The sequence below is a fragment of the Eucyclogobius newberryi genome, unplaced genomic scaffold, assembly GCF_026437365.1.
Source record: "Eucyclogobius newberryi isolate DKJ021-1_F unplaced genomic scaffold, fEucNew1.0.hap1 SCAF_5, whole genome shotgun sequence".
In the NCBI taxonomy this organism is placed as follows: domain Eukaryota; kingdom Metazoa; phylum Chordata; class Actinopteri; order Gobiiformes; family Gobiidae; genus Eucyclogobius; species Eucyclogobius newberryi.
The window spans coordinates 7,275,397-7,302,760 of NW_027316167.1; the positions used below are offsets into that span (position 1 = coordinate 7,275,397).

Below are 27,364 nucleotides of genomic sequence, written 5' to 3' on the forward strand. Positions count from 1 at the left end.
AAAAGAGTGATAGAGTGAAAGAGTAAAAGAGTGAAAGAGTAAAAGAGTGAAAGAGTAAAAGAGTAAAAGAGTAAAAGAGTAAAAGAGTGATAGAGTGAAAGAGTAAAAGAGTGAAAGAGTAAAAGAGTAAAAGAGTGAAAGAGTAAAAGAGTGAAAGAGTAAAAGAGTAAAAGAGTGATAGAGTGAAAGAATAAAAGAGTGAAAGAGTAAAAGAGTGAAAGAGTGAAAGAGTGAAAGAATAAAAGAGTGAAAGAGTAAAAGAGTGAAAGAGTAAAAGAGTAAAAGAGTGATAGAGTGAAAGAGTAAAAGAGTAAAAGAGTGATAGAGTGAAAGAGTAAAAGAGTGAAAGAGTAAAAGAGTGAAAGAGTAAAAGAGTAAAAGAGTAAAAGAGTAAAAGAGTGATAGAGTGAAAGAGTAAAAGAGTAAAAGAGTGATAGAGTGATAGAGTGAAAGAGTAAAAGAGTAAAAGAGTAAAAGAGTGATAGAGTGAAAGAGTAAAAGAGTAAAAGAGTGATAGAGTGATAGAGTGAAAGAGTAAAAGAGTAAAAGAGTAAAAGAGTTATAGAGTGAAAGAGTAAAAGAGTGAAAGAGTGAAAGAGTAAAAGAGTAAAATAGTGATAGAGTGAAAGAGTAAAAGAGTAAAAGAGTGATAGAGTGAAAGAGTAAAAGAGTAAAAGAGTGATAGAGTGATAGAGTGAAAGAGTAAAAGAGTAAAAGAGTAAAAGAGTAAAAGAGTAAAAGAGTAAAAGAGTGATAGAGTGATAGAGTGAAAGAGTAAAAGAGTAAAAGAGTGAAAGAGTAAAACAGTAAAAGAGTGATAGAGTGAAAGAGTAAAAGAGTAAAAGAGTGAAAGAGTAAAAGAGTAAAAGAGTGAAAGAGTAAAAGAGTGAAAGAGTAAAAGAGTGAAAGAGTGAAAGAGTAAAAGAGTAAAAGAGTAAAAGAGTAAAAGAGTAAAAGAGTGATAGAGTGATAGAGTAAAAGAGTAAAAGAGTAAAATAGTGATAGAGTGAAAGAGTAAAAGAGTGAAAGAGTGAAAGAGTGAAAGAGTAAAAGAGTGAAAGAGTAAAAGAGTGAAAGAGTAAAAGAGTGAAAGAGTAAAAGAGTAAAAGAGTAAAAGAGTGATAGAGTGAAAGAGTAAAAGAGTAAAAGAGTGAAAGAGTAAAACAGTAAAAGAGTAAAAGAGTGATAGAGTGAAAGAGTAAAAGAGTGAAAGAGTGGAAGAGTAAAAGAGTAAAATAGTGATAGAGTGATAGAGTAAAAGAGTAAAAGAGTAAAAGAGTAAAATAGTGATAGAGTAAAAGAGTAAAAGAGTAAAATAGTGATGGAGTGAAAGAGTAAAAGAGTGAAAGAGTGAAAGAGTGAAAGAGTAAAAGAGTAAAAGAGTAAAAGAGTGATAGAGTGATAGAGTAAAAGAGTAAAAGAGTAAAAGAGTAAAATAGTGATAGAGTGAAAGAGTAAAAGAGTAAAAGAGTGAAAGAGTGAAAGAGTAAAACAGTAAAAGAGTAAAAGAGTGATAGAGTGATAGAGTGAAAGAGTAAAAGAGTAAAAGAGTAAAAGAATGAAAGAGTGATAGAGTGAAAGAGTAAAAGAGTAAAAGAGTAAAAGAGTAAAAGAGTGATAGAGTGATAGAGTGAAAGAGTAAAAGAGTAAAAGAGTAAAAGAATGAAAGAGTAAAAGAGTAAAAGAGTAAAAGAGTGAAAGAGTAAAAGAGTGAAAGAGTAAAAGAGTAAAAGAGTGATAGAGTGAAAGAGTGATAGAGTGGACGGTGGTCTGAGGTGCCGATGGCGCAGATCGGCGGCCTTGCTTCCGTCAGTCTGCCCCAGAGCAGTTGTGGCTACACTAGGTGGACGATGTTTACTTTTCGTTTCTTTCACTCAGAAAAATTGACAAAACGAACATTGCAACTTAATTATTCGCGGTTAAAATCCATATTTCACGTGACGGAATAATATGTGGAAATCTGGAGAGCAGCGCCGCTAATTCCACGTTTATTTGGCCGTCGGCGTTTAATAGTAACGTGATCTGTGGCTTTTCCCGGCTTAACATGTGGAAATTTATAGTCTGTCTGGGGAGAAGCTAATGCCCCGGGCTTCAGGTTATATTCAGAGGCTGCTCATGGCAAACACAAGAGGGATTATATACAGGCAATACCATAAATTCAGATTATGCCACGCAATAAGAGCTCCTATTCATGCACAAGATGAATCACAGTCAAGCCGGCTTTTGTGCACATTATTGAACATACATGCAAGCAATAACATCATTTTTAGCCGATATTCATCACGTTCGCACTATAAATATTAACGTAAAGCTTTTTTAACGTAAACATTTTTCCAAGCTCTGTCAGTTCCCAAAGCGTCCATTAGAGGGCAACAAACCGCTCCACGCGTTATACATGCTTCTATGAGTTATGACAAGGCCGAGACCGTAAAGAAAATGCTAATATGCAACGCGGCTCACGGCAATGCGTTCATTTTACGGGTTAAAGTGGCACCAAAGCATTTATGACGTGCCAGTGTCGTAAGTGCGTTTATGTCATCAGTGCACGTAAGACTCATTTATATGCAAAGGAATAAAGATGTTTTTGTAACGTTTGCAAGTCGAGCAGTTTGAGGGACATTTTAATGCCGACTGGGTTCAAAACGGGTAAAGTATAACGTGTGTTTAGGAGGTGTAGCTGTCTAACTAAAACCTCCAAATCTCTTGAGAGCGATGTCCACGTGTCAGTGCAATCGTGCTGCGGTTGTATCTCACAAAATCACTTATTTAATTATTTTCCGGACTATAAGTTGCACTAGATTCTAGATTCACATTGTTTTTTCATAGTTTTGGCCGGGGTGCGACTTATACTCGGAGTGACTTATATGTGAAATGATTCGTTATTTTCACATTGACAACCACAAGAGGGCGCTCAAGGCTCTAAGTGACGCAGAAGAAGAATCTGCTCTTCCTCTTCCTCTGGAATTTGTGGAGTTGTTTAGAAGTGACACAGAGGAAGAAGAATTCAGTGGATTTAGTGATTTGGGGTAAAACTGATGCTTTGGTAAACTTGTTAGCATGTTCTTTATGCTATAGTTATCTGAATAACTGTTCATATGTTACGTTAACATACCAGACACTTACCACAGTTCTGTCTGTGCCTCATGTAGCTGAAGGTGTTAGCGTTAGCATACATCATGTAGCTGAAGGTGTTAGCGTTAGCATACGTCATGTAGCTGAAGGTGTTAGCGTTAGCATACGTACACCTATTCACAATGTTCTCTAATCTGTTATCATTTTAAACTGCATTTCAACATGAAATGTCTGTTCTTAGTCTTGGATTTTATCAAATAAATTTCCCCCAAAAATGCGACTTATACTCCAGTGCGACTTATATATGTTTTTTTCTTCTGTTATGCATTTTTTGGCTGGTGCGACTTATACTCCGGAAAATATAGTAAAGTTCAAACCCAGACACTAAAACTCATCTGTTCAGGAGAGTTTTTCCCTCTGATTTCACTGTTCATGTTCTGTTGATAGTTATATGTGTCTTTTTTATAATGTATTTGTGTCTTTTCGTGTTAAGAATAATATATATATTTTGAGTGTTTGTACCTTCTGGCTGCAGATCTCATGGACTGAGTCACTCCATTTGAGGCCCCTCTGTGTGGCCGTACTCTGCTGGTTGATGATATTCTGCTTGGTGGTCTCCAGCAGGGACAGCGAGCTCTGCCGGAGGTTCTGGCGCAGGTTCTTGCGGCGCTGGTGTGGCAGGCTGCTGAGGCAGGCGGGCGGGTGGAGCAGGTCCGGGACGAAGGCTTTCTGTGCTTTCCTCTGGCTCCTCCGACTCCACGCACACGGCTTCTCCACCGCAGCCCAGTCTTTATTCTCCGGCAAAGGTACGACGACGACCGCCGCGCTGCCCTCCGATTCGTCCTCCGAGTCGGAGATGGTGAACTTGGCGCTCAGGGCGGCGGGGTTGAGCGAGTACGAGCGCTGGCGAGGGTTGGGCTCCCAGAAGTCGGAGCTGTGGCGGCTGGCGAGGCGACTCTGCTGCGGGCTGCTGAACATCATCCAGTACGGAGGACAGGAGGGCTGCAGACCGGAGGAGGTGGAGCAGGAGGTGGAAGACGAGGAGGACGAGGAGGCGGGGCACTGGAGCTTCACCAGGCCGTTCTGAAGGCCCGCGAGGACCCACTTCTCCAGGCGGAAGTCATACTGAAGGATGAGAGGGAAGAAGGCGTCAGAGGGATCGATGTAAAGCTGAAGGCGGCGTCAGAATTATGAGCTTCACCCGGACGGGACACGAGCAAAGTTCAGCTCTTAAAACGCACAAGACGATGAAGGGACGAGGACCAAACATAAAACTAATCAAGTATTGAAATAATAACTAATATAGTAATCAAATAATACATGCGTTTGCACATCCGGGAATTTGTACAGATGCAACCGAGTCCGCCATTTTGAAAGGGGCACAACAACAACACGTCTACTACGTACATCCAGGATATATGAGGCCAAAATGCCAAAACCCTGCGTTCTGTAAGGTCATTGTTCTGTAAGGTCATTGTTCTGTTAGGACATCGCTCTGTTGTCAGACCGAGGAATGAGAGCTTTGTCGTGTGCCTTAGTTTGCCGTCATCGTCTAAAGAATCAAAGGATTTGTAGCTCGTTATGCTGCAGTTGTGGTGGTTGCTAGTACATTCTAATAGATCCATGAGTCTATCGCGTGCCCCTTTCAAAATGGCCGCTATGGGGAAGTCCCGGATGTACGACGTCACCGCGTGTGTTGTTTTTGACTTGAACACAGGATTCAAAAAAGAAAGAAAAAAGGTTCCAAGAGGACACAAGATACTTTTAAAATAAGAGTTTTTAATAATTTATATTTTCTCTCAGTCGTTATTAGAAAAACATACTTTAAATTCAGACATATTATATATAGTATTATGTGACTAAATGTATCACACTAAACCAAAGCTGATGTAAATGTTCTTATGTGACGCTTAAATATTGATTAACTCCTGTGAAATCTCCTTGAAATGTTAAATATTAGACGCTATGACAGGTATGGCAGTTATATATATATATAGATGGAATTGGACTGAATATAAGTACAAAATATACAGTAGGGATGGAATAACTGGTGCTTACCTCTGTTTCTCGTAGAATTGTGAGGTAATCTGGGACAGGAACAGTAACATTCTCCACGAGTTCTTCTTGAGAGGAACTTTCTGTCATTTTCAGTGGAATTCCCTCCATGGCGTTCAGCGCACTGCGAAAGAAACGCTCGAGTCAAACCAGGACGCGGTTTGATAACAGCTTTTCTCAACATCACCTCGTGTACTCTGTGTGTGTCAGTCCTGCATCATGGAGGGATTACAATTTGTGTGCGACAGCTAATCCAGACTTTTGTTGTAGGTCCATTCAGAAGAGTCAATCCCAGAGCCAAAGGTCATGACCAACACTTATGAGACAATCAAATATACCTTTCCCTGAACATATTTACTGCCCATTTAATGAGATTATCCGTCTCAGTATTGCAAGAGAAACATGTCATCAGAACTAAGATAAATAGACTAAAGATAAATCTAACCAAACGTTATAGAATTTTATACATGGTTTGAATAGAGCAAAGACACAAAAATGCGTGTGAAACTGTGAAAGTGGAGTCAAATATAAGGCTTAGATGTTTTTACAATATTAATAGTTTAAACTAGTCGACAATTAAAAAAAAATAGTGGTCGAATTGTGATCATTGTGATTGTTTTGATGGACTATAAAATACTCACATACAGAAATACTTCAGTAGTACTATTAAATTAAAATGTTGAAAAAGAGTAATACACTTTTTCATCATTATTCTCAGCCTAGAAGACTTCAGTCACCATATTTCAACACAAAAAATGTATTTATAAAGTCCCAACTGACGACACTAATCGAAAAAAGTATCGCTGATTCGTCGATTACCGATATAATGGCTCGTTACGGCCCCAGTTTACGGCGACTATCTCTGGATTTAGCCGGACTGGGTCTATTCCCGCTAAACGAAAGAAAACAATACAACACGGTGCAGCAAAACAATTCAGAAACTTTAGAATGTCGTCATCGTAAAGTATATCGTGTTTATGAGTTCACAACGACTGGCATAAGGCGTGACAGACCGGCTGATGAGGTAAGTTAAAGGCTAAAGGGGGATGACCCAAAACAGATGTTCCCCGCCTCACCAGCCCGGAGCACAGGTGTCCCATAAGGTCACTCCCTCTAGATACCAACAGACCTTTGTGATGTGGTTTTAGAGCGTGTAACTGCAGCAATGCCAGTTATTTCTACACAATAATAGATATAATGTAGTATGCAAACCTAATAAATGAAAAAAAGCAGTTCAAATGTAACTCAAAGTGGAAATTGATGCATTTACACTGCCAAAAATGATCAGATAATGAGAATAAGTCGATAAGAAATCTGATTGTTGTGTCAGTTTATTAGTGGATGAATGGAATAAATTGACTTCAGTTGCAAACGCTTTAAACATGTGATTATTATGCCATTTTTGGAGTATTCAAATGACACGTTATACAAAATAACCAGATTTCTTTCCGATTGCTCGCGTCAGATTTTGCAGTTTGTCTTTTAAACATTCTTAAAGTCCCAGAAATAATCAGGATTTTGGTGTGAGAATAGTTTCATTTCAACGATGCGATGACTCCAGAAATCAGACAATGTCGGCAGCAGAAATTATAACAAAAATATAGTTTCATCACTTGTGCCAGAATCAAATTAGGCTAAAATCTGATCAATATCCAATTTCTCGAGTCGCCAGATTATTTATTATTGATCAAACGCGTCCATTAAGAATATATATTTTTATTTGACTTTTAAATTAATGAACATATAAAAACAAAAAAAAACGACTCACGACCAGAGAAAGAGAAGACACAAAATAAAAGCAGCAAACATCCACGAAATAAATAATGAAAAAACTAAATTCTAGCCTAGAGAACCTTAAAAAAAACTATAAATGTCACTATTAAATCCAGATAAATCCAAACATCACAGGTTTGACAGATTTACGCCAAATAAAACATGGCAATAATCACATCTGATGCATTATGAAACATTAATGAATGAAATAAAACATAATTTTACCTTTAGAGGCACTGAAACTGACCTCGAGTCCTGGACCGTCCGACACGTGTCACGTCTTCACTTCACGTCGTCCACCGCCAAAATAAGAGGCGTCTCCTTAAGAATAGCTCCTGAACCACTTATCTCCAGACTTACAGTAAACCACGGCTTCTGCCAACGCACACGCTCCACACGGCAACACATGGCAACGCACGGCAACACACAACAACACACACTCCACACGGCAACACACATCTCCAGGTTTAGACACCGTTTCCACCTCGTGAGGACACGAAGGGGTTATTTTAAGGCCGTTGTATTGAAATAGTACAATAAGAACTCCTAATGTGTTAAATGAATAAATATAGAATGGTCTGTGTTTGTTGTTCTGTCTCAGTTTAATCTATTGTGTTTATTATACTGGGAGAGTAACAAACATACAATGACATAATGCTAGTTTTTTTTATTGTATATTATCTCAGTGAATAAACTAAATTAGACGTTGAGCCGCAATTGTTGCAACGAAATAACCAGATATCATCCAGAGCATTCATTTCCAGAGTCTACGTTTCAGCACAATTTAAATATTTGTTTATTTTTTAGACTAAACATTTAGCTGAATACTATATACTACATTATATTCTTATTCTAGGGGTTCGACATACACTTTCTTTAGGTCGGACTCAAATGTACTTAATGTTGAACAAACACTTTCCAAATGAATATTACTAATACAAATAAATGCCTATTGCTCATATGAGGTGCATCTCATAACGTCCATACAAACACACCGTTATAGGAACGTAAAACATGTTTATTGTGATGTGTAAACAGCAGTTTGTTCATGTAAATGCTGATGTCTCATGTAAAGTCCTTTAAACATCTTCACACTCTGTGTCCGAGCTCTGTAACGCAGAGGCCCAGGCCTGGTCTGAAGGAGGATCAGGTAAAACCCAGCCCCGAGGAACAGCCGAGGCCTCGGGATGCTCTGCAGGAACCAGGAAGACGTCCCACTCTCTCCTGCAGCAAACACACACATTTGTTAAACATGACGACGACTGTTGTTGTCGTTTTTCAGACAAACACCAGAGGGCAGCAGAGTGTTCAGTTTGAAAGCCAGTGATAACAATTTGACATTATAATAAACATCCTAAACAACTACACAGAATTATCATCATGGAATCTCTAAGTATGTCATAGAAGTAACGTTAATTTGAACAGAAACATCTGCGTAATCTGTCATCGAAACAGCTCCTTTTCCAATTCAATACCACAATTGTGATTACATCGGCCCAACAGAGACAGTCTATTGTAGTTAGGGCTGGAAATCACAGGGTCCCTCACGACACACGGCTCACCGTACGATAATATCACTATTTTCATGATACATGCGATAATCGATATATTGCTCACGGTGTTCTAGGATATAGCACTATTTTTCACAAGAACCAGATACATTTAACAACGTTTTCCTTTGTTAAACCAACGACCTGCTCAAACTTACAATGAACCACGCCCGTTTTACTCATCAAAACAGTCGACAAACGTGTAGCGTGGTCTCAAAATCGTTCCAAAAATGACGATATATCAATACAGCGGCCCACGATATCGATACTGCATCACCAAATTTTTATATTTTGTCACAAGCATAATTGTAAATATAGCCGCAAGCGGCAATGATCGGCCCTCGCCACGCCGCCGCTACGCCGCAAGAGGAGGGGGCGCTAACGCGCCCCAATTGTCCTTTTATTGCGCCTACTGCTGAATCTGTGACGCTGTCACATCTTCTCCCCTTTGTTTTACCATCAAAAAGCTATTTTATTTTGAATTCTTGGCACAATGTGCGGCTTTGCCGCACAGACACCGTGACTCTTTGAATAAAAATGTGGCTCACTTTTGATGGTCCACCCCTGAAGATGAGTCTCACCAAATTTCAGGTTAATAGGGCTAACGCCCTAAGAGGAGTTTGTGAAAGTATAAAGTGTAAACATGTTCTGGCGATTTCCCCATTGGAATAACATGGATGGTTTCGGTCATCGTTACGGCAACGCCATAACAATTATGACATGGGTCTCATTGACTTTTTTGATGGGGATGCTAAAATTGAGTTGTGTGTCAAATTTCATATAATTTCGCAAAACTAAACATTTAACCTCCATATAAAATCTGTAGGGGGCGCTGTGGCGCCAAATGAATTTATTTCACTTCAAGTAGGTTTAGGGCAAAGAGTTTAACAACTGATTCTAATTTGACGCAATTCGGACTTTATCTGCGCAAACGGCAGAAATTTTAAATATGGGAGATTTCTGAAATTCTAGCTACAGTTTGCGGCTTCGCCGCACCGAGACCGTGAGAGGTATCAATGTAATTTGGATAACTTTTGATGTCCCACTCCTCAGTAGCATTTTCACCAAATTTCAGCTTTTTAGGGCCAACGCCCTGGGAGGAGTTCGTAAAAGTACGACGTTTGGAAAAACTCCAAAATCATGTTTAGCCATTTTTGAAGCAATATGGCCGACATTTGGTTGGGCGGACGGCGTTGCCGTAATAATATTTTTTACTTCTCTTGTCACCATCTACCTCTGCGCCAAATTTCATGATTCTACGATCAGATTTTTTTTGGGTCATTTCCCATCTCTCAATGCATTTTTGGTACAAAAAAATTGTAAATTGTAAAATTTTATTTTAGAAAAGGGAAATAGCCAGAATGTAGAGAGGCACGATTTTTAGAGGTGTGAACATTTTTGTGACTTTTCGTCAATGTTCACTGGGTGAAAAATAGGGGGGTTGGTCCCGAGAAGAAGAAGAAGAAGAAGAAGAAGAAGAAAGAATAATATTCCGATGCGAAAACAATGTTTCCCATTTGTCAAATATCATAAACTATACATTTTCGGAAAGCGCTCGCGCTTTCCTACCTCATGGTGTGGGTCCCTGGTCACTGACGGGTACTTTCGTTAATTTTGAGTGGGCTCCGCCCACTTTGTGTTTTTGGCCCTCTATACAGTAATAATGTTCAATTTTTGCATTACATGCTTATATGCACGGAACATGCAAGAGATGGGGAACGTATTCGTGAGCTACTTAGGGCAAATGAGTGCTTTATATGGGGATCTCAATGTAAAGTGCTCGTTTAGTGCGCACTTTTGCACGGGCTTCGCCCGTTTACAACGGTAATGTTCCATTTTCCTACTACTAATTAGTATGCACGGGGCGTGCATGAGTGAAGGAGTGCGTTAGTGAGTGTTTGGAAGTGGGCGAGCGCTTCGCGCTCGATTTCGTGCGCACTACGTGCGCACTTTCGCAGCCGTGCTTCGCACGGCCTTACAAGATTAATAGGCCTCTCGCCAGCTTGTGGCGCTCGGGCCTAATAATAAACAAAACAAAGCACATTTCCTGTTATGCACCTTATTTGAACTAAAGCTGGTAGTGAGAGCTCAGCCTGCGTGTAATACTGTCTGAAGGGCTGCATGAAGGGATCGGGGGGCGTGTCCTCTGCAAACAAACAAACAAACAAACCTTCAGCATCTGAAGAGGAAAACTGGATTGTAAATATGTCGTCGCGTGCGAGCTGAGCGACGCTTACCCCCGAACAGCAGGGCGTCGACTCTGCGCCTCCTCTGCGTCTGCTTGTCCCGCTCTCGCTTGCGTTTGTCCTCCAGCTCCCTCCTCCTCTCCTCCTCCTGCTCTCCCTCCAGCATCACCATCAGTGCTCGCTCCTCCGCGCCGTACACCGCCGTCCTCTTCCTGGCCACGCCCCGCAGCTCCTCCAGGAGGCGGTCGAAAGCCTCGTCCGACTGCCGATCGGTGAAGATGCCTGAGAGAAGAACGCCGTTTAGAAATGCACCGACGTGTGAAGGACAAAAACAAAGCCGTAAATGTCTTTTTTACCTTTTCTGGAAGCGGCTTCTTTTCTCAGTTTTCGCAGTTTTTCCAGGGACTTGAGGATGTCCAGCGTTCGCTTCACGTCCGCCTGTTTCTTCCTGACCTCACAGAGCACAGCGTCCGCCGTGCGCTTCAGCTCCTCCTCCTGAAAACACAAGGCGGGTTCGGGTCAAGCCTCAATGACAAATATGTGTAATTTCATTTTATACATGACACTGCGTTAAAACTGTTGTTGAGCAGGACAGAAAAACATCTGTTTGTCTAATGTCTGTTCTTGTTGTCCTACTATTGTTACTATTGTGTATTCGTGAATAAATAAATGACATCATGAGACTGTTTTGTGTTTGACTAAGACAAGTTTTCTTATGCAACATATTCTAAACTAAAAACTGTTTGAACTAAAAATAAAAAAATTCCCAAATAATCATAAATATTGACTATTTCTTCTTGCAATTGGAAAAGGCTAATGATTTAACAAATTACCATAATATTACGACTACTGGTTAAATGATGCGGTCACGCTGTCTTTTTTCATACAATAGTGAGTTCGGACACCTTTGTTGACATCTTCAGGACAAAATACAAATCATGACATTTTAAATCATTTGTATTTTGGTCAAACTTAAGTCAATTTTTGTCTTTTTTGTAGATTTCGAGCGGTCATAGACGTTTTTATTTTGTCACGTCTGGACTCCTGCCATGCACTTTATGTCAGAATTAATCTTGTTGTGGTACTAAAATGTCAAACTCAATTTTCATACTGATTTTGATTCCACAGTGGTAATAATCTAAGTCAAGGTTTTAGACTAAAGACATTAACAATTGTCATTTTAAACACATTTTCTGTGGTATTAAACGAGTCCTGATAAACCTCAAGATCGCTCTAAAACCGCTCAGGAAAGGCCAAAGTACATCTTGATTGTGCTCTTTTCTATTAGTTTTGATACTTGTTCAAATGAGTATCTAGTTTCCTTTAGCAGCTGATTTTTATACTTTTGACAGTTTGAGTTGAAATTGTCCAAAATGCTTATTATTGTGTGCAGTTTGTCCAGAACGCTGCTGCTGCTCGGCTTTGAACATGAAGTCAAAACATGAGCACAAACCCTCAAACTCTGCATCTTTGCCATGTCCTTTTTACAACAGATTTAAAGATTTTATTGTTTGTTTTTAAGGTTTTGAACAGACAGGCCCCCATTACACTTCAGGACCACATTGCCAGTGCACAAGTCAAGGTCCGAGGGCCAACTCCAGCTCGTGGTGCCTAAAAAAAGACTCAAAACCAGGGCCAACAGTGTCTTTCTATTACTTATTTAAGCCTTTTAAGCCATCTTTACTTATACTTTTATTTTAACTCTTTTGTTTTTACTCCATTGTGCTTTATTGTTACTGCGTTAACTATGTGCAGCGCTTTGGAAACTGATTTTGTCTGTAAAATGTGCCATGTAAATAAAGTGGAAATGAGGAAGATGGAAGAAAACAACCGTAGAATACTCAATATATCATTGCAAGTACAAAGTTAAGACAGTTACAGGACACCAGAGGAATTGGGAACACTTTCAGCTTTATTTCCTTGCACAGAAGAAGTAATATTTCTTTGATATAAATGTCGTGTGTACACTTACTTTCTTTCTCTCCACCTCCTCGTGTATCTTCTTCATCCTCCACTTTTCGATAGCGTCGTCCTTTTCCGCGATCTCAGCTTCTCGTTGTTGCTCTTCCGCCCGGAGCCGTTTCTTCGTTCTCACTCTGCGCGCTTTCCTCTTGGCGATGGCGGACAGTTTCGCCTTCACCTGTTGCAGATTGTCATCGTCGGCGATCATTTTCAGTCGGCTCTGGATTTCTCGCTTCATCTCCAAAGCTTTTCCGTACGATTCCGTCCACACGCTCTGGTCGTCCACGTTGACTTTCAGGTGTTCGCACGCGGTGGCCAGCTGCGACACGAGCCGAGCGGTGGAGTACAGCGCGTGTTTCATCTCGCCGACAGACATTTGATTGGGCGGACGGCTCTCGGACTCTCGGGGGGGATTCTTGATCGATCTGCCTTTGGTTTCGAGGAACTGGGTTATCCACTTCTGGTCCTCTCTTCTTTGAACCGCGGCTTCGTCTTCGGGCTTTGGCTTCGCGGCCTGTGCCACAAACGTTTCCCGTTCGTAACTAAACGTACGCCCGCTCTCAGGAAACTGTTGGTGAGGCCGATTTTGGTTTGGCGGATGAGCAGCTAATCTAGGCCGGTAGTTTGACTGAGCGAAAGGAGGACCAGAGTGTGGACCAGGACGAGAACCAGAAAAGGGACCCGGAGGAGGACCAGAAACAGAACTGTGATGAGGACCCGAATATTGACCAGGAGGACCAAGAGGAGGACTAGAATATTGACCGGGAAGACCAAGAGGAGGACCAGAAAGAGAACTGTGATGAGGACCAGAATATTGACCAGGAGGACCAGAATATTGACCAGGAGGACCAGAATATTGACCAGGAGGACCAGAATATTGACCAGGAGGAGGACCAGAAACAGAACCGGGATGAGGACCAGACTGTGACCAAGGAGCCGGGACAGGAGTGACGCCTGGTGGTGGTGGTGGTGGTGGTGGGTACCCAATCTGAGGGGGTGGAAGAGCTGGGTTGAAGGGATGAGGAAAAGGCATAGGAGGGGCACCAAAGTTCCCCGATCCTGGATATGTTGGTGGATGGAAAGACATCTGCGAGGCGCTCCAAGCAGAAGCGTGAGCACCGCCTGGTGGAGACACAGCGCGAGTGAGACATTAGATAAATTCATCTTTATTATAGAAATGACACTCTAGCTCTGAGGGTAACAAAGTGGGGTCTGTGCACATGGGGGACTCAGAGGCATTACAGTCAGGGAGGCCACTTTACGTTATATTTGTATGTATGTACTACTATATATAAGGCCCAAAGTCACTGGGATAGACTCCAGTCAACTGCAACCTCTAACGGGAACAAGCGGAAGAAAATTAATGAACAAATAGCTCAAATTTACTTCATTATCTCAGTCGTGACAGTCGAGATATTTTACCAATGCATCAGGAATGTGTGTTAAATTGTAGCTGCAAATGTCTTGCTTGAGGTTCAAGTGTTGTAAAAATGTGAACGGACCATAAAATCATTAAATAAAATAGAAATATCAGAGCACAAATATCACTACATGCCCTTGTTTGGGATATTACACTGGTTGTTCCTACTTCTGCATAGCTTCATAAAACTTGGAATGTCAAGATTATTCAGTCAATTGATAATGGTTATTATTCAGTTCAAAATATAATTGCACAAATGATAATCGTGACTATTTTAGAAGCAAAAATATGGTGTTTCAGTTCAATCTAGACATTAATAATAAAAAAATGAAAAGCTTTTATATCTGGCTATCTATGTAAACGTAGACATTATCAAGTGTATTGACTTATTAACATGAGAAAGTTTAACTTCATAAAGCTGCTCACATACTAGAGCGATTTTGACAAAATGATTATTATCATTATTTACAGTTGTTTCGTTCTGATGTCAATAATGATCAATAATAATCATTAATAGTGGTATTTCTTCTCACAATCATTCTAAAATTTGACATCGTGACATCACCTGCTACATCTGCGGTATTATCAACATAACCGAGCTGTTTGACTCATTTTCTAATACTTCAATACATTTCCCACCTCTGTATTGGACATTTTACATTTTAATAACTAAAGTAAACAAAGCGTGCTCACCGGGCGGCGCGGATGCATCAGGCGCACTCATGTTGTGTGCCGCTGTGTACGAGCTCCGTGCAGGGTTAGCACTGAATCCCGGAGGTGGAGGTGCGTCCGAAGCAGGATACGGGTAAGAATTATCCATTTTCCTCTGCATAAAACAAATATAAAGTAGTAAATGGCGCTAGAACATGTGGCTTTAGGCTATGCGCTGAGAGGCTGCCATGTTTACATTCTGCTTCTCTTCTTCTGCTCCAAACGGAAGCACTTTAGCTCTTTGGAAATATACTGCTTTTTTCTCACTGCGGTTACGGTCGGTACTGCAGTCACTTTGTCTTGAAGAGACAGCCGTACGCATGCGCAACAGACGGATGGTAAGTTTTTTGTTTTTTGTGTTTTTTTCCTTTATTATAGTAAAGATTTTGTATAACAAACAATAATAACAAATACATTTCATACATCAAAAATATTTAGAGACATACAAAAAGGTAAATATGGCTTTTTGGTTTAAGTTTTTTGGATATGGTGAGCAAATATGGTTTAATTTGTTTAATATTTCTTTAATTTGTTTAAGAACAGATGGAGAAAAGGGATACGGATGACGAAAATTTACTTTTATGAATAAGATAAGCCTTTATTACAATGGGGAAATTTCAGTGTTGCAACACAAGTAGGTAAGGTATAAAATAACAGATAACTTATAGAAATTTGCCAAATATAAGAATTCAATTAATTGCCATTTTCTTATTATAGTCCACATTTGTGTCATGAAAACTAAAAATGATATGTTCAAATTTGAATCCAAAGTTGGAATCGATCTGACGTATAATTGTAAACAGACTTTCTAAAAGGTTTTTATAATTATATAATATAATAAAAATACAATTCCAAAAAAGATGACTAATCGTTTCAGTTTTGTTTTTTTTATTACAAAAAGTGCAGTTAGGGTCAATTATTGTAATATATCTTAGCATAAATTGATTAGCGGGGTAAATTCTATAACGGATTGTTAATACGAGCGCGTAGCAGTAGCATATTCGCTACAGCAGGTGGCGGTAATGCGCTTTTACCGTTCACCAACCGCGATAAAACACGGATAGAAGAAGAAGAAGCAGCGCATTTAGATTTAGACGGTGCCAAACAGCGCGAGCAGCTAAAGCTAACGAAGGCGCAAAGCATGTCAGATTCTACGTATGTCAGCTAATCATGACACAGTTCGGACGACTTAAACGTTCACTACACGTGTGAGACAATACATTCAGAGTTGGCTTTGTTGTTGTCGGCGCAAAAGGAAGTAAAGGCAGGAGAATCTGTACGCGGAAGTCCCCGAAAGTGAAGTCATATGACCAACAAACAGCAGCAGGAGCAGCATCATCAGAGAAAATGCGACCTAGAAATGGATAAACTCCTTCATCAGGGTGAATAACGGCCACGACGAATACGGTAACGTTGCAAATAAGACACAGTGACGTTTGATTCATGATCATCGTTCATATTGTTACCAGGGTGACCACATTGGACACAGTGTTTCGTGCATTCATTGCCCTGTATGTTTTTGTCAGCAGGAGAACATGCAAATCGACATGTGTAGTTTATGTTTTGATGCTTGATTTTGTGTGTTTTGATTGCTGCAGATGGACGAGATCAAGGTGTCCCCTGATTACAACTGGTTTAGGAGCACAGTGCCATTGAAAAAGGTAAATACTTCACTTTCTCTGCTTGGCCTTGCAGCTGCTGGGTAAGTGTGACACAGAAATGAGCAAAACGTGCGTCGATTTAGTGAAAAGGTTGCGAAAAATGTCTTGTGACCGTTTTTATCTCGCACACAAGGCATTCCTGAGCGGTGTATTAAGAGATTTGGGCCAGCGGCGCATGACTTCTCGTCTAAAAGTGGTGTCAAAGCTTCAAATTAGTTATTTCTGTGTGTATTTTGAGTCACAGTACTGTTTTTTATGGTTGAAAAGATTTGAAAGACCAAAACGCGACCAAATCAGACCTTTTGAGTGTGAGATTTAAATTTACGATTTGATCTCGAGTCAGACTTGAGTCACTTTTTATAATGATTGTATAAAATGGACTAAGACTTGTTCGTAAACATGCTCCGTCCCAACCAAAGGAACACGTGTGTCACTTAAAAAAGGTCAGAAAACACACTAAACTTTACTGTTAATAGTTAGATTTTTGACCAGGACATTTCTAACATGGACTATATACAAAAAGAATACCTGCTGTATTTTAAAATGTGCTTTTAAGACTTGAACAAACCTGCAAATCAAAGCGTAGGACTCAGGACTTTGACATGAAACGAGGGCTTAGGGAACTGTTTTCCTTTCTTTTTTGTTTCAGACTTTGCCCAGGACACTTCAGAATGACAAACAATTCAATAAAATCCACGTGTGAATCCCTCAGCTGGAGTTTGACACAGTTGAAAGGGGCTAAATGCCAACGGTTGCACTCATATCCCCTTTTGTACAGTTGAGTTGTGGCCACTTCCTCTCTCGGGTCAGTTGCGTTGCTCTTTCTGGCCTCATTGCGTTACCGTGACTGCCACATTACTTTCCGCTCTCGACAGTCGGATCAATAATGGCTCTTGTTTCTTTATGGCACTTCTACGCGGAGCTGTTGCCCCGGAGATCGAACACAACACGTTTTCTGACGCTTCTGTTTTAAATCGCTTCGGTATTCTAAAAACATGATGGTCAGGAGGCGTTTGCGGTCCAGTGAGTCAGCCGGGCGTGGCCAGAGTCAGTTACATTTACATAAGATCAGAAAACCTTTATTTGTACTGTAAAGGGGAAACTCGCGATACGATACATATCATGATACAGGGTCCACGATACGATGCATATCTCGATACAGGGTCCACGATACATATCTCGATACAGGGTCCACGATACATATCTCGATACAGGGTCCACGATACATATCTCGATACAGGGTCCACGATACAATACATATCTCGATACAGGATCCACGATACATATCTCGATGCAGGATCCACGATACATATCTCGATGCAGGGTCCACGATACAATACATATCTCGATATGTGGTCCACGATACGATACATATCTCGATACAGGGTCCACGATACGATACATATCTCGATACAGGGTCCACGATACGATACATATCTCGATACAGGGTCCACGATACGATACATATCTCGATGCAGGGTCCACGATACGATACATATCTCGATACAGGGTCCACGATACGATACATATCTCGATGCAGGGTCCACGATACGATACATATCTCGATACAGGGTCCACGATACGATACATATCTCGATACAGGGTCCACGATACAATACGAATCCTGATACTCTGAACTCAATGCGATACGCGTCCTGATTCTTTGATATTCCTTAAACCCGTTGTTAGAAGTTGACTAAAATGATGTGTTGATTAAGTAGAATAATAAAACGCATCAGAATGTCATGTAAGTAAGTGATTTTTATTTGTTAAACACATTTAAAATCCAAAGTGCTTCACAATGAAAAAGACGGATTAAAAGATAATTCAAACAGCAGACAACAACAGACAGTAACAAAAAACACTGTCTGTTGTTCACGATGTCAGAATAGAACCGTCCCATGATGAAGTCACATGTTCAGCTCCTCAGATTCAGCCTCTGCAGTCTGTAGGTTCAGAAGTGTAGAACCCTCACTTTACGTTGTTTAAAAGTATCACGACACTCATCTCTCTATCGATACACGTATTGTCAAGAAGTCCATCACAATATATCATGATATCGATACATTGAGCACAGCCGTAGTTGCAACGCACAGTTCAAGAGCAGCAGGAGAATAGTGTGCAATAAACGCAAGATAAACGGCTTTAAAATGGTCTTAAATATACACTCTTAAGTAGTACATCTTATTAAAGTTACAATATTCTTACTTGTGTAAAAGTGTTTCTCTTGCCCTTTTTAAAAGAAAAATACGACAACTATATTTTTAAACGTAAAACGACAATACTAACCTATAAAAGAAATGAGAAAAAAAATCTACAAGTGACAAAAGTGTTCAGTAAAATATTTGAACCTTTTGTTTCTTGCACCGCTTCAGATAAAGTTTAATTTACATTTTTGTGCATTATTTAAAGTTTTGTTGCTCCAATTACAATAACTTCAAATCACAAATCCGATGTTACACACACGAACCTGAGTAATTGAGTAATAACAACTTTATACTTTTTCTTGATATTACTTAGAAGTAACTACTCTTTCTTGAGTATTTGGCTACTCCAGCCACCTCTGGTCATGAAGTACAGTCACATGTTTACTGTCAGCTGATGTATGAGGCGTGTGGTGTTTGACTCGTTTATGTGTCATGCCACTTCAAAGGTGACATTTTAAACAGTTTAAAACTGGAGGAGGCGATCCTCGTGTTTCTGGGACTGAAAAGGCGGCAGTGCAGGGAAGATAATGTGTTATTTATGCCCATGAAGGTGGTTTTATTATGTTTTATTATTACAGTAATACGACTCCAGGAAAGGCCTTGGGCGTGGTTTTCACTGCACTAGTTTTGACGATTCCGACCATTCACAGAATGCACCAGACCACGCCCTCAGTTTGTGTCTCTCCACCTCATATTTTGGCGTGATCTCCCCTTGTGTTTAGAGTGCCACGCCCTGCACGCTCAGCACTGACGCGGCAGCACTGACGCGGCAGCACTGACAGCACTGACGCTGCAGCACTGACAGCACTGACGCGACAGCACTGACGCGGCAGCACTGACAGCACTGACGCTGCAGCACTGACAGCACTGACGCTGCAGCACTGACAGCACTGACGCGACAGCACTGACGCGGCAGCACTGACAGCACTGACGCTGCAGCACTGACAGCACTGACGCGGCAGCACTGACGCTGCAGCACTGACAGCACTGACGCGGCAGCACTGACGCGGCAGCACTGACGCGGCAGCACTGACGCGGCAGCACTGACAGCACTGACGCTGCAGCACTGACAGCACTGACGCTGCAGCACTGACAGCACTGACGCGGCAGCACTGACGCGGCAGCACTGACGCGACAGCACTGACAGCACTGACGCTGCAGCACTGACAGCACTGACGCGGCAGCACTGACGCGGCAGCACTGACAGCACTGACGCTGCAGCACTGACAGCACTGACGCGACAGCACTGACGCGGCAGCACTGACAGCACTGACGCGGCAGCACTGACAGCACTGACGCTGCAGCACTGACAGCACTGACGCGACAGCACTGACGCGGCAGCACTGACAGCACTGACGCTGCAGCACTGACAGCACTGACGCGGCAGCACTGACAGCACTGACGCTGCAGCACTGACAGCACTGACGCGGCAGCACTGACAGCACTGACGCTGCAGCACTGACAGCACTGACGCGGCAGCACTGACGCTGCAGCACTGACAGCACTGACGCTGCAGCACTGACAGCACTGACGCTGCAGCACTGACAGCACTGACGCGGCAGCACTGACGCGGCAGCACTGACGCGACAGCACTGACAGCACTGACGCTGCAGCACTGACAGCACTGACGCTGCAGCACTGACAGCACTGACGCGGCAGCACTGACGCGGCAGCACTGACAGCACTGACGCTGCAGCACTGACAGCACTGACGCGGCAGCACTGACGCGGCAGCACTGACAGCACTGACGCTGCAGCACTGACAGCACTGACGCGACAGCACTGACGCGGCAGCACTGACAGCACTGACGCGGCAGCACTGACAGCACTGACGCGACAGCACTGACAGCACTGACGCGACAGCACTGACGCGGCAGCACTGACAGCACTGACGCTGCAGCACTGCCAGCACTGACGCGGCAGCACTGACAGCACTGACGCTGCAGCACTGACAGCACTGACGCTGCAGCACTGACGCGGCAGCACTGACGCGGCAGCACTGACAGCACTGACGCTGCAGCACTGACAGCACTGACGCTGCAGCACTGACAGCACTGACGCTGCAGCACTGACAGCACTGACGCGGCAGCACTGACGCGGCAGCACTGACGCGACAGCACTGACAGCACTGACGCTGCAGCACTGACAGCACTGACGCGGCAGCACTGACGCGGCAGCACTGACAGCACTGACGCGGCAGCACTGACAGCACTGACGCTGCAGCACTGACAGCACTGACGCGGCAGCACTGACGCGGCAGCACTGACGCTGCAGCACTGACAGGGCAGCACTGACGCGGCAGCACTGACGCGGCAGCACTGACGCGGCAGCACTGACGCGGCAGCACTGACGCGGTATGTCAGTAAATGAACTCGTCAAAGCTTCGTGTCATTATGTTTGCTTGTTTCTCTGGCTGTTGCACCACATTTAAGTTGAGTCTTAAGTTTTATTCATAAATGCGCCAAGTAAAACCTAAAGAGAAGACTGAGTGAATTTAAGTATTGTCTATTTTCTTTATATTTCTGAGGACGTGAGAAAAATCTGCTCATTTCAGTTATTAGTCTTAAGTTGGCTTGATCTGATACTCCAGACAAACAACTGACAACAGTGAAGAGTATTCATTGTAACGAGAGTCTTTGAGACACATCGTGGTTTAAATGTCAGATACAAGGTCATATTTGAATTGTTACGGCGTTCCAACACCGTATGTTACAGTTTGTTACAGTTTGTTACACTGTTAACCCCACGTCACGTTCTGAAAGCAAAATGTCAGGACAGAAAAAGGGAAGTGGGTGTTTGCGCCTCGGGGTGACGGAGCAGAAAAGACCCCCACTGTAGATGTGGACAGGGTCCAAACGCAGGTGTCAGCTGTGTGCCACGGGAGGGCCGGCCGTATCCAAGCAACACCCTTAACATGCTAAACACGCAACCAATTTTAAGTGCATTTCTGACATTTACTTTTATTGTCTTTTGTATTACCATGCACATTCAAATTATGAATGAAATAATTAAAAAAACGGCACATCTACTGTTTACCACTATTACGCAAATGTTAGTGTTCTGATTATTGTGAGGAAAACCTCACCATTTCATGATCATTCATTCATAATTATTGTGACCAAACAAAAATCTTTAATTTTCTTTCATTCATCACAGAATAGCACATTTTTTTGTTTATAATTTCACTTCCTGTGTGTAATCGATGACATCACACTAGGGAATTACCCAGCAAACACTGGGCCAAAACTCATTTAATGTCACAATGTTTTTTATTTAACAAATTAAAATATATGAGAGCGACTTTATTTTGTTGAATTAATATTTAAAGAGTGCATAAACTTTGACTGGAACGACTGGTGTGATGTCACTTCCTGTCACTTCCTGTCATTTTCTACAGATTTTTCGATGTTTTCTCCACAAATACCTGCTCGATTGGTGTAAAACTACTTTATTTGGTGTACATATAAATGATAAAGACTAGAAAATGGTATAAACCTGTCATACGTCACTTTAATGTGCTGCTAATGCTATAAATGTATAAAAGCGGTTCTGAAGTTCATGGGATACTTGGAGTTTTGCAGTCAAAATTTCAGTTTTTTCATGACTTTTTTTTTATTTATGTATTTATTTTGTTGCACTATCCTTAATCTTTTTGAATTGTCGCTTCCTCTGATCATTGTTCTGATTTAAAATGCTTTTCTTCAGATCATCGTGGACGACGACGACAGTAAGGTGTGGTCTCTGTACGACGCCGGGCCGAAGAGCATCCGCTGTCCCATCATCCTCCTCCCTCCCGTCAGCGGAACAGCCGAGGTCTTCTTCCAGCAGGTCCTGGCTCTGACGGGCTGGGGCTACAGGGTCATCTCCGTGAGTGTCATACAGTACAAGCATCAACGTGTACAATAATCAAGGGTTTTACTAGTGTTTAGGTCTTATATTTGCTCATAAAAGGTTTTCGTTACAAGATATTGCTCTTGACGTCTGTTTTTCCTCAAATAGTGTTGGGCAATATGGACCGAAATGTTTATATTTAATCACAATCTGTCAGAAATTGTGTCAAAATGTGTTGGTTTAAGTTCAATTAATACTGTGCCAACTGTTAAATGAACCAGATCAAATCATCTGATCAAATGCATCTTCAGCGCACTTTGTTATCTGACACCTCTAAATTCAAGCTATAAGAATGTGAAACCATTAACACAGAATACAACTTGTCACTGTTAAAGGCTCTTGTTTGGCAGTGAGGGTCGTTTTGAAAGCCCGTCGTCATATGCCGTCGCCCTCTAAAGCTGGTCCACCACTACGCACCAAAGTTCAGCGTCCCGAAGGCCCGTTATGGAAGGCCCGTCCTCATCGCTCGCTTGACATCACGCGCCCGCCGTTCAAGCAGGTTTATGGTTTGCCCAGAGCGTGTGGTCGGAGGCCGTGGGCGTGAGCGGCGGGTTTAGCTTCTGCCAGGGCAAAGGGATCTCTACGCAGCGGTCCGGGTCCGGGTCTGGTCCGGGTCCGGTCCGGGCGTGGTTCCAATCCTCCACGTGCCCGTCTGGTTCTGATGCGGATCAAAGCGTCCCGAGTCCATGAATAGATCTCGACTTTCCCCACAGATATTTGAAGGAAACGGATGTGATTTCATATAATCTGGAGTGTTTTTGATGAAAAGAGATCCTTAAATCCACTGAACATACAGCGTTTAAATTAAGCACAGGGACAAGGCGACTTTTCAGAATCTTTGCTTCAGTTTTGACTTAGATAAGCTCCTTTTTTAAGAAACCCACTTGTCTGAGTGCCACAGTGATAAGCATTTGAAGTCAAACAGACGAAGGCCACATGTTTTCACCCTCTGTAAACAGTTCAAGCCTTGTGAACCTAACTCCTGGTGCTTCTGTGTTTCAGCTGCAGTACCCGGTGTACTGGGACCTGCTGGAGTTCTGCGACGGCTTCAGAAAGCTGCTCGATCACCTCCAGCTCGACAAAGTTAGCCACCGTTTCTCTGCGTCGTTAGTTAAACCTGACTCCTTGCGTTCGCTGCCTATAACGAGTTGAATTCCTCTCGGTTGATTCCAGGTCCATTTGTTCGGCGCGTCTCTCGGGGGATTCTTGGCGCAGAAGTTCGCCGAGCACACGCACAAGTCTCCGCGCGTCCACTCGCTCGTGCTGTGCAACTCTTTTAGCGACACGTCGATCTTTAATCACACGTGGACGGCGAACAGGTCACTATATCTGTCTTTTATATCCGTGTTCACAAAGGCTTTCAGACGCTCATGTTGTTTTGTCTTTGCCCAGCAGCTTTTGGCTCATGCCGGCTTTCATGTTGAAGAAAATAGTCCTGGGAAACTTCGCTAAAGGCCCTTTGGATGTCAAGATGGCAGATGCAATTGACTTCATGGTCGACAGGGTGAGTTTTTCGATCTTTTCTCATTGAAATCTCAGGGGAAAATGAAGGACAATCATGTAAAGTGTTGCCATCTTTAGTCATGATGTTGTTTTGTGTCACTTTCAGCTGGAAACCCTAAACCAAAGTGAACTAGCATCGCGGCTAACGCTGAACTGCCAGAACTCCTACGTGGAGCCGCACAAGATCAAGGATGTCGCTGTGACTATTATAGATGTGAGTCGTCCCTTTATTACCGAACTGGACTTGTATTTGTGTCCGTGACGACGTGGTTATAACGCTGAGCTTCTGTGGTTTGCAGGTGTTTGATCAGAGCGCGCTGTCGTCTGAAGCGAAAGAGGAGATGTACAAGCTGTATCCTAACGCCAGGAGGGCGCACTTAAAGACCGGAGGGAACTTCCCGTATCTGTGTCGCAGTGCGGAGGTCAATCTGTACATACAGGTAAAGTTCACTGATATAAAGAGTCATGTTAGTGTCTTGCCCAAGGTCACAACAGTGTTCAGCTTCCTGTGGGTCAGTGGATCTGACCGTTCTACAAACATGTCTATGCTGAGAGCGGGGTTCAAATGGCCGACCTTCAGATCAGAGGACAAACACCTTCAGGTCAGAGGACAAACACCTTCAGGTCAGAGGACAAACACCTTCAGATCAGAGGACAAACACCTTCAGGTCAGAGGACAAACACCTTCAGGTCAGAGGACAAACACCTTCAGATCAGAGGACAAACACCTTCAGGTCAGAGGACAAACACCTTCAGATCAGAGGACAAACACCTTCAGGTCAGAGGACAAACGCCTTCAGGTCAGAGGACAAACACCTTCAGATCAGAGGACAAACACCTTCAGGTCAGAGGACAAACACCTTCAGATCAGAGGACAAACACCTTCAGATCAGAGGACAAACACCTTCAGGTCAGAGGACAAACGCCTTCAGGTCAGAGGACAAACGCCTTCAGGTCAGAGGACAAACGCCTTCAGGTCAGAGGACAAACGCCTTCAGGTCAGAGGACAAACGCCTTCAGGTCAGAGGACAAACGCCTTCAGGTCAGAGGACAAACGCCTTCAGATCAGAGGACAAACGCCTTCAGATACTTGTGTCCTTAAAGAATAAAGTACTGCCCAGGGGCAGGGGCTGAAGCCTAAACATGGGTTCGTCCATGTCCTTAAGGGCAAGTCATTGTGAGGGACAGAACATAAAGGACACAATGTCCTGACAAAGACTCACCAGGGCCTTGTGTAAATATTTACATTGGTGTAAATAAGACACTAAATACATATTATAATTTGGCTTGTTTCCTTACTGCTCTAGTAAGCTAGTCTGCTCTAGTGGAACTATAAACCTAGGACATCATCCCCTTAAGGCCACAGTTATTTTATTACTTGGTTTACGGATCCGCCGTACTTAGATTATTGATTTCTACAATATAAATAAAATAAATTATTATCAAATTTTTTTCATAAAGTACCGCCGACAAGGCAAAATAGCATTAAATTAATTATAAAAAGCAGTATTGAGTCAAAAGATAAGGTCGAGAGAAGCAATTTTTCCTGCGGAGTCTGTGCCCGAGACTGGAAGAGCATGTGAAGACGCGCGCGCCCGTCTCTGTCTGCTGCGCGCCTTTATATCGCAAATACACATTTTAAACCCGTTTACCATATTTTCTCCAGCACGTTTTGCCATGACTAAAAGTGCACACTTAAAAGTGTCAATTCTACCAATGCAAAACACGCTAAATCTACAGTTACACCTGCGCGCAGAAAACTTTTTTTACTTTTGAGTTGCATTTAGCTTCATTCACACTAGTTTGATGAATCCTAAATAGAAAGTCCTCTCCCCTCAGGGCGTCAAACACACATTCTGCATCTCCTCCATAACTGACGTTTTCTCCATCGTCTTTGCCGTCTTATCCATGGATCTATTAAACTCTCTGGTCTTCTCACGATCATGAGGACTGTGTGATTAAACCAGGACGTCTGCAACTGCATTAGCAACTGATTTTAAAATGGTGTAACTCCCTCTTGTTAAATATATCAACAGTTCTGATGTAGTTCTGATGCAGGGTGAGCTCTTGTAGAAACTTGTACTTTTACTAACCAGTTTATCTGAAACGATTCGCTCCAAAATAAGCAGAATGACCAATGCGGCGTTGTGTGACCGCAGATCCACCTGAGACAGTTCCACGGGACGAGATACGCCGCCATCAGCCCCGAGATGGTGAACGCAGAGGAGCTGGAGGTGCAGGAGAGTCTGAACCACGACTCTGAGGACGACCAGTGAAGGACGACCAGTGAAACTAAACTGTGGCCATTGGAACATCCTGCAGACCACACCCCCTCCAGTCCAGACCACACCCCCTCCAGTCCAGACCACACCCCCTCCAGACCCCCGCAACGCATTTCCAGGGCGGGTCATTTCACGAGACATTTGGAGTAAAACTGTCAATCAATCCACACCGGAATATATTTTTTATTTTACAGGAAAAAACAATATTTTCATATATTTTTTTTGGTACAATATCCTTCTGTCTCTGCTTTAAAGACTTTTGCCTTATGTGAAGAGGATTTTTGTCACATTGCACTTGTATACTGCCTAGTGTTGTTGCCTCAAAGTGTACATAATTAAGTAATGCACTGAAACTAGATCATGTTTCTAAATTAAAAATCATGGATATATTGTTTGTTTCTCCTAAATATTTCTGAATGATGTGCTTTTAGCGTTCAGACCGGAGTTAGAACTGTGAAGATTAGAACATATTTGCAACAGTCGAGTCTTGAATTCACGATTTTGTGCAAACACAAGCACCTTTTATATTGATTTATGTAGTGCCTTTAATAGTGTTGTACTGTAAACCTTTTGCATAGGAGTTTATTAAACCCTGTTCCTGTGTTGGAATCTTTAAGGAGCATTTTTCTATTGAATTTTGGACATCAGATTCATGGCATATTCAGATAATTATTCTAAAACACTGAGTGTGTGAGGAAAAGTAAATCAAGTCACATGGCACAAAATTACCTTTTATTTACATTAAGTCTGTGCAAAATGCAGAATTTCAACCAGAAAGCATGAAAAGGGATTACAACAGTTTCTCACATTTTTAAAAATAAAAGTTGAAATCCTAAATAAAATTTATCTGGGACTTTGAACAATTAAAAAAAAACAATTCATTAAAAATACACCAGTGCCAATAAAACCCTCGTGTGAAAACTCTTTTTGTGACATTCCCAGTGCAACTTTATGAACAAACCTGAAAATACTTCATTTCAGCAAACATAGAATTTCAAAGTGACAAGTGTTCTCCACAGTTAGATAAAAAAGAAAAAGACATTAAAACACTTACTGTTCGCCCATAGAATAAATAAGATAAAAAGGACATGC

General features: G+C 42.2%; 3 protein-coding genes across 3 annotated transcripts in view; 1 reads left to right on the top strand and 2 right to left on the bottom strand.

Moving 5' to 3' along the window:
* The window catches only part of ubap1lb (ubiquitin associated protein 1-like b), a 12,672-nt gene extending 7,425 nt beyond the window's left edge, over positions 1-5,247 (bottom strand). Inside the window, exons 1-2 of the mRNA XM_072465682.1 lie at positions 5,131-5,247; positions 3,595-4,197 (exon numbers count right to left, since the gene is read on the bottom strand). Coding sequence (XP_072321783.1) covers positions 3,595-4,197; positions 5,131-5,238 — 711 coding nt within the window. The 5' untranslated portion in view covers positions 5,239-5,247. The remainder of the gene's footprint in view (positions 1-3,594; positions 4,198-5,130) is intronic.
* A 2,649-nt stretch (positions 5,248-7,896) lies between these two features.
* Positions 7,897-14,942, bottom strand: pdcd7 (programmed cell death 7). The gene is made up of 6 exons (XM_072465112.1): positions 14,712-14,942; positions 12,609-13,720; positions 10,993-11,131; positions 10,688-10,918; positions 10,509-10,596; positions 7,897-8,124 (listed from the first exon to the last, which is right to left on the bottom strand). The coding sequence occupies exons 1-6, from the start codon at positions 14,848-14,850 to the stop codon at positions 7,980-7,982; spliced, it is 1,854 nt and encodes a 617-aa protein (XP_072321213.1). The 5' UTR covers positions 14,851-14,942; the 3' UTR covers positions 7,897-7,979.
* Positions 14,943-15,972: 1,030 nt separating this feature from the next.
* Positions 15,973-26,489, top strand: spg21 (SPG21 abhydrolase domain containing, maspardin). The gene is made up of 9 exons (XM_072464939.1): positions 15,973-16,136; positions 16,328-16,390; positions 22,302-22,463; positions 23,490-23,570; positions 23,661-23,806; positions 23,883-23,991; positions 24,097-24,204; positions 24,290-24,430; positions 26,150-26,489. Exons 2-9 carry the CDS (start codon positions 16,328-16,330, stop codon positions 26,264-26,266), a joined length of 927 nt encoding a protein of 308 aa, XP_072321040.1. The 5' UTR covers positions 15,973-16,136; the 3' UTR covers positions 26,267-26,489.
* Positions 26,490-27,364: the final 875 nt, after the last annotated feature.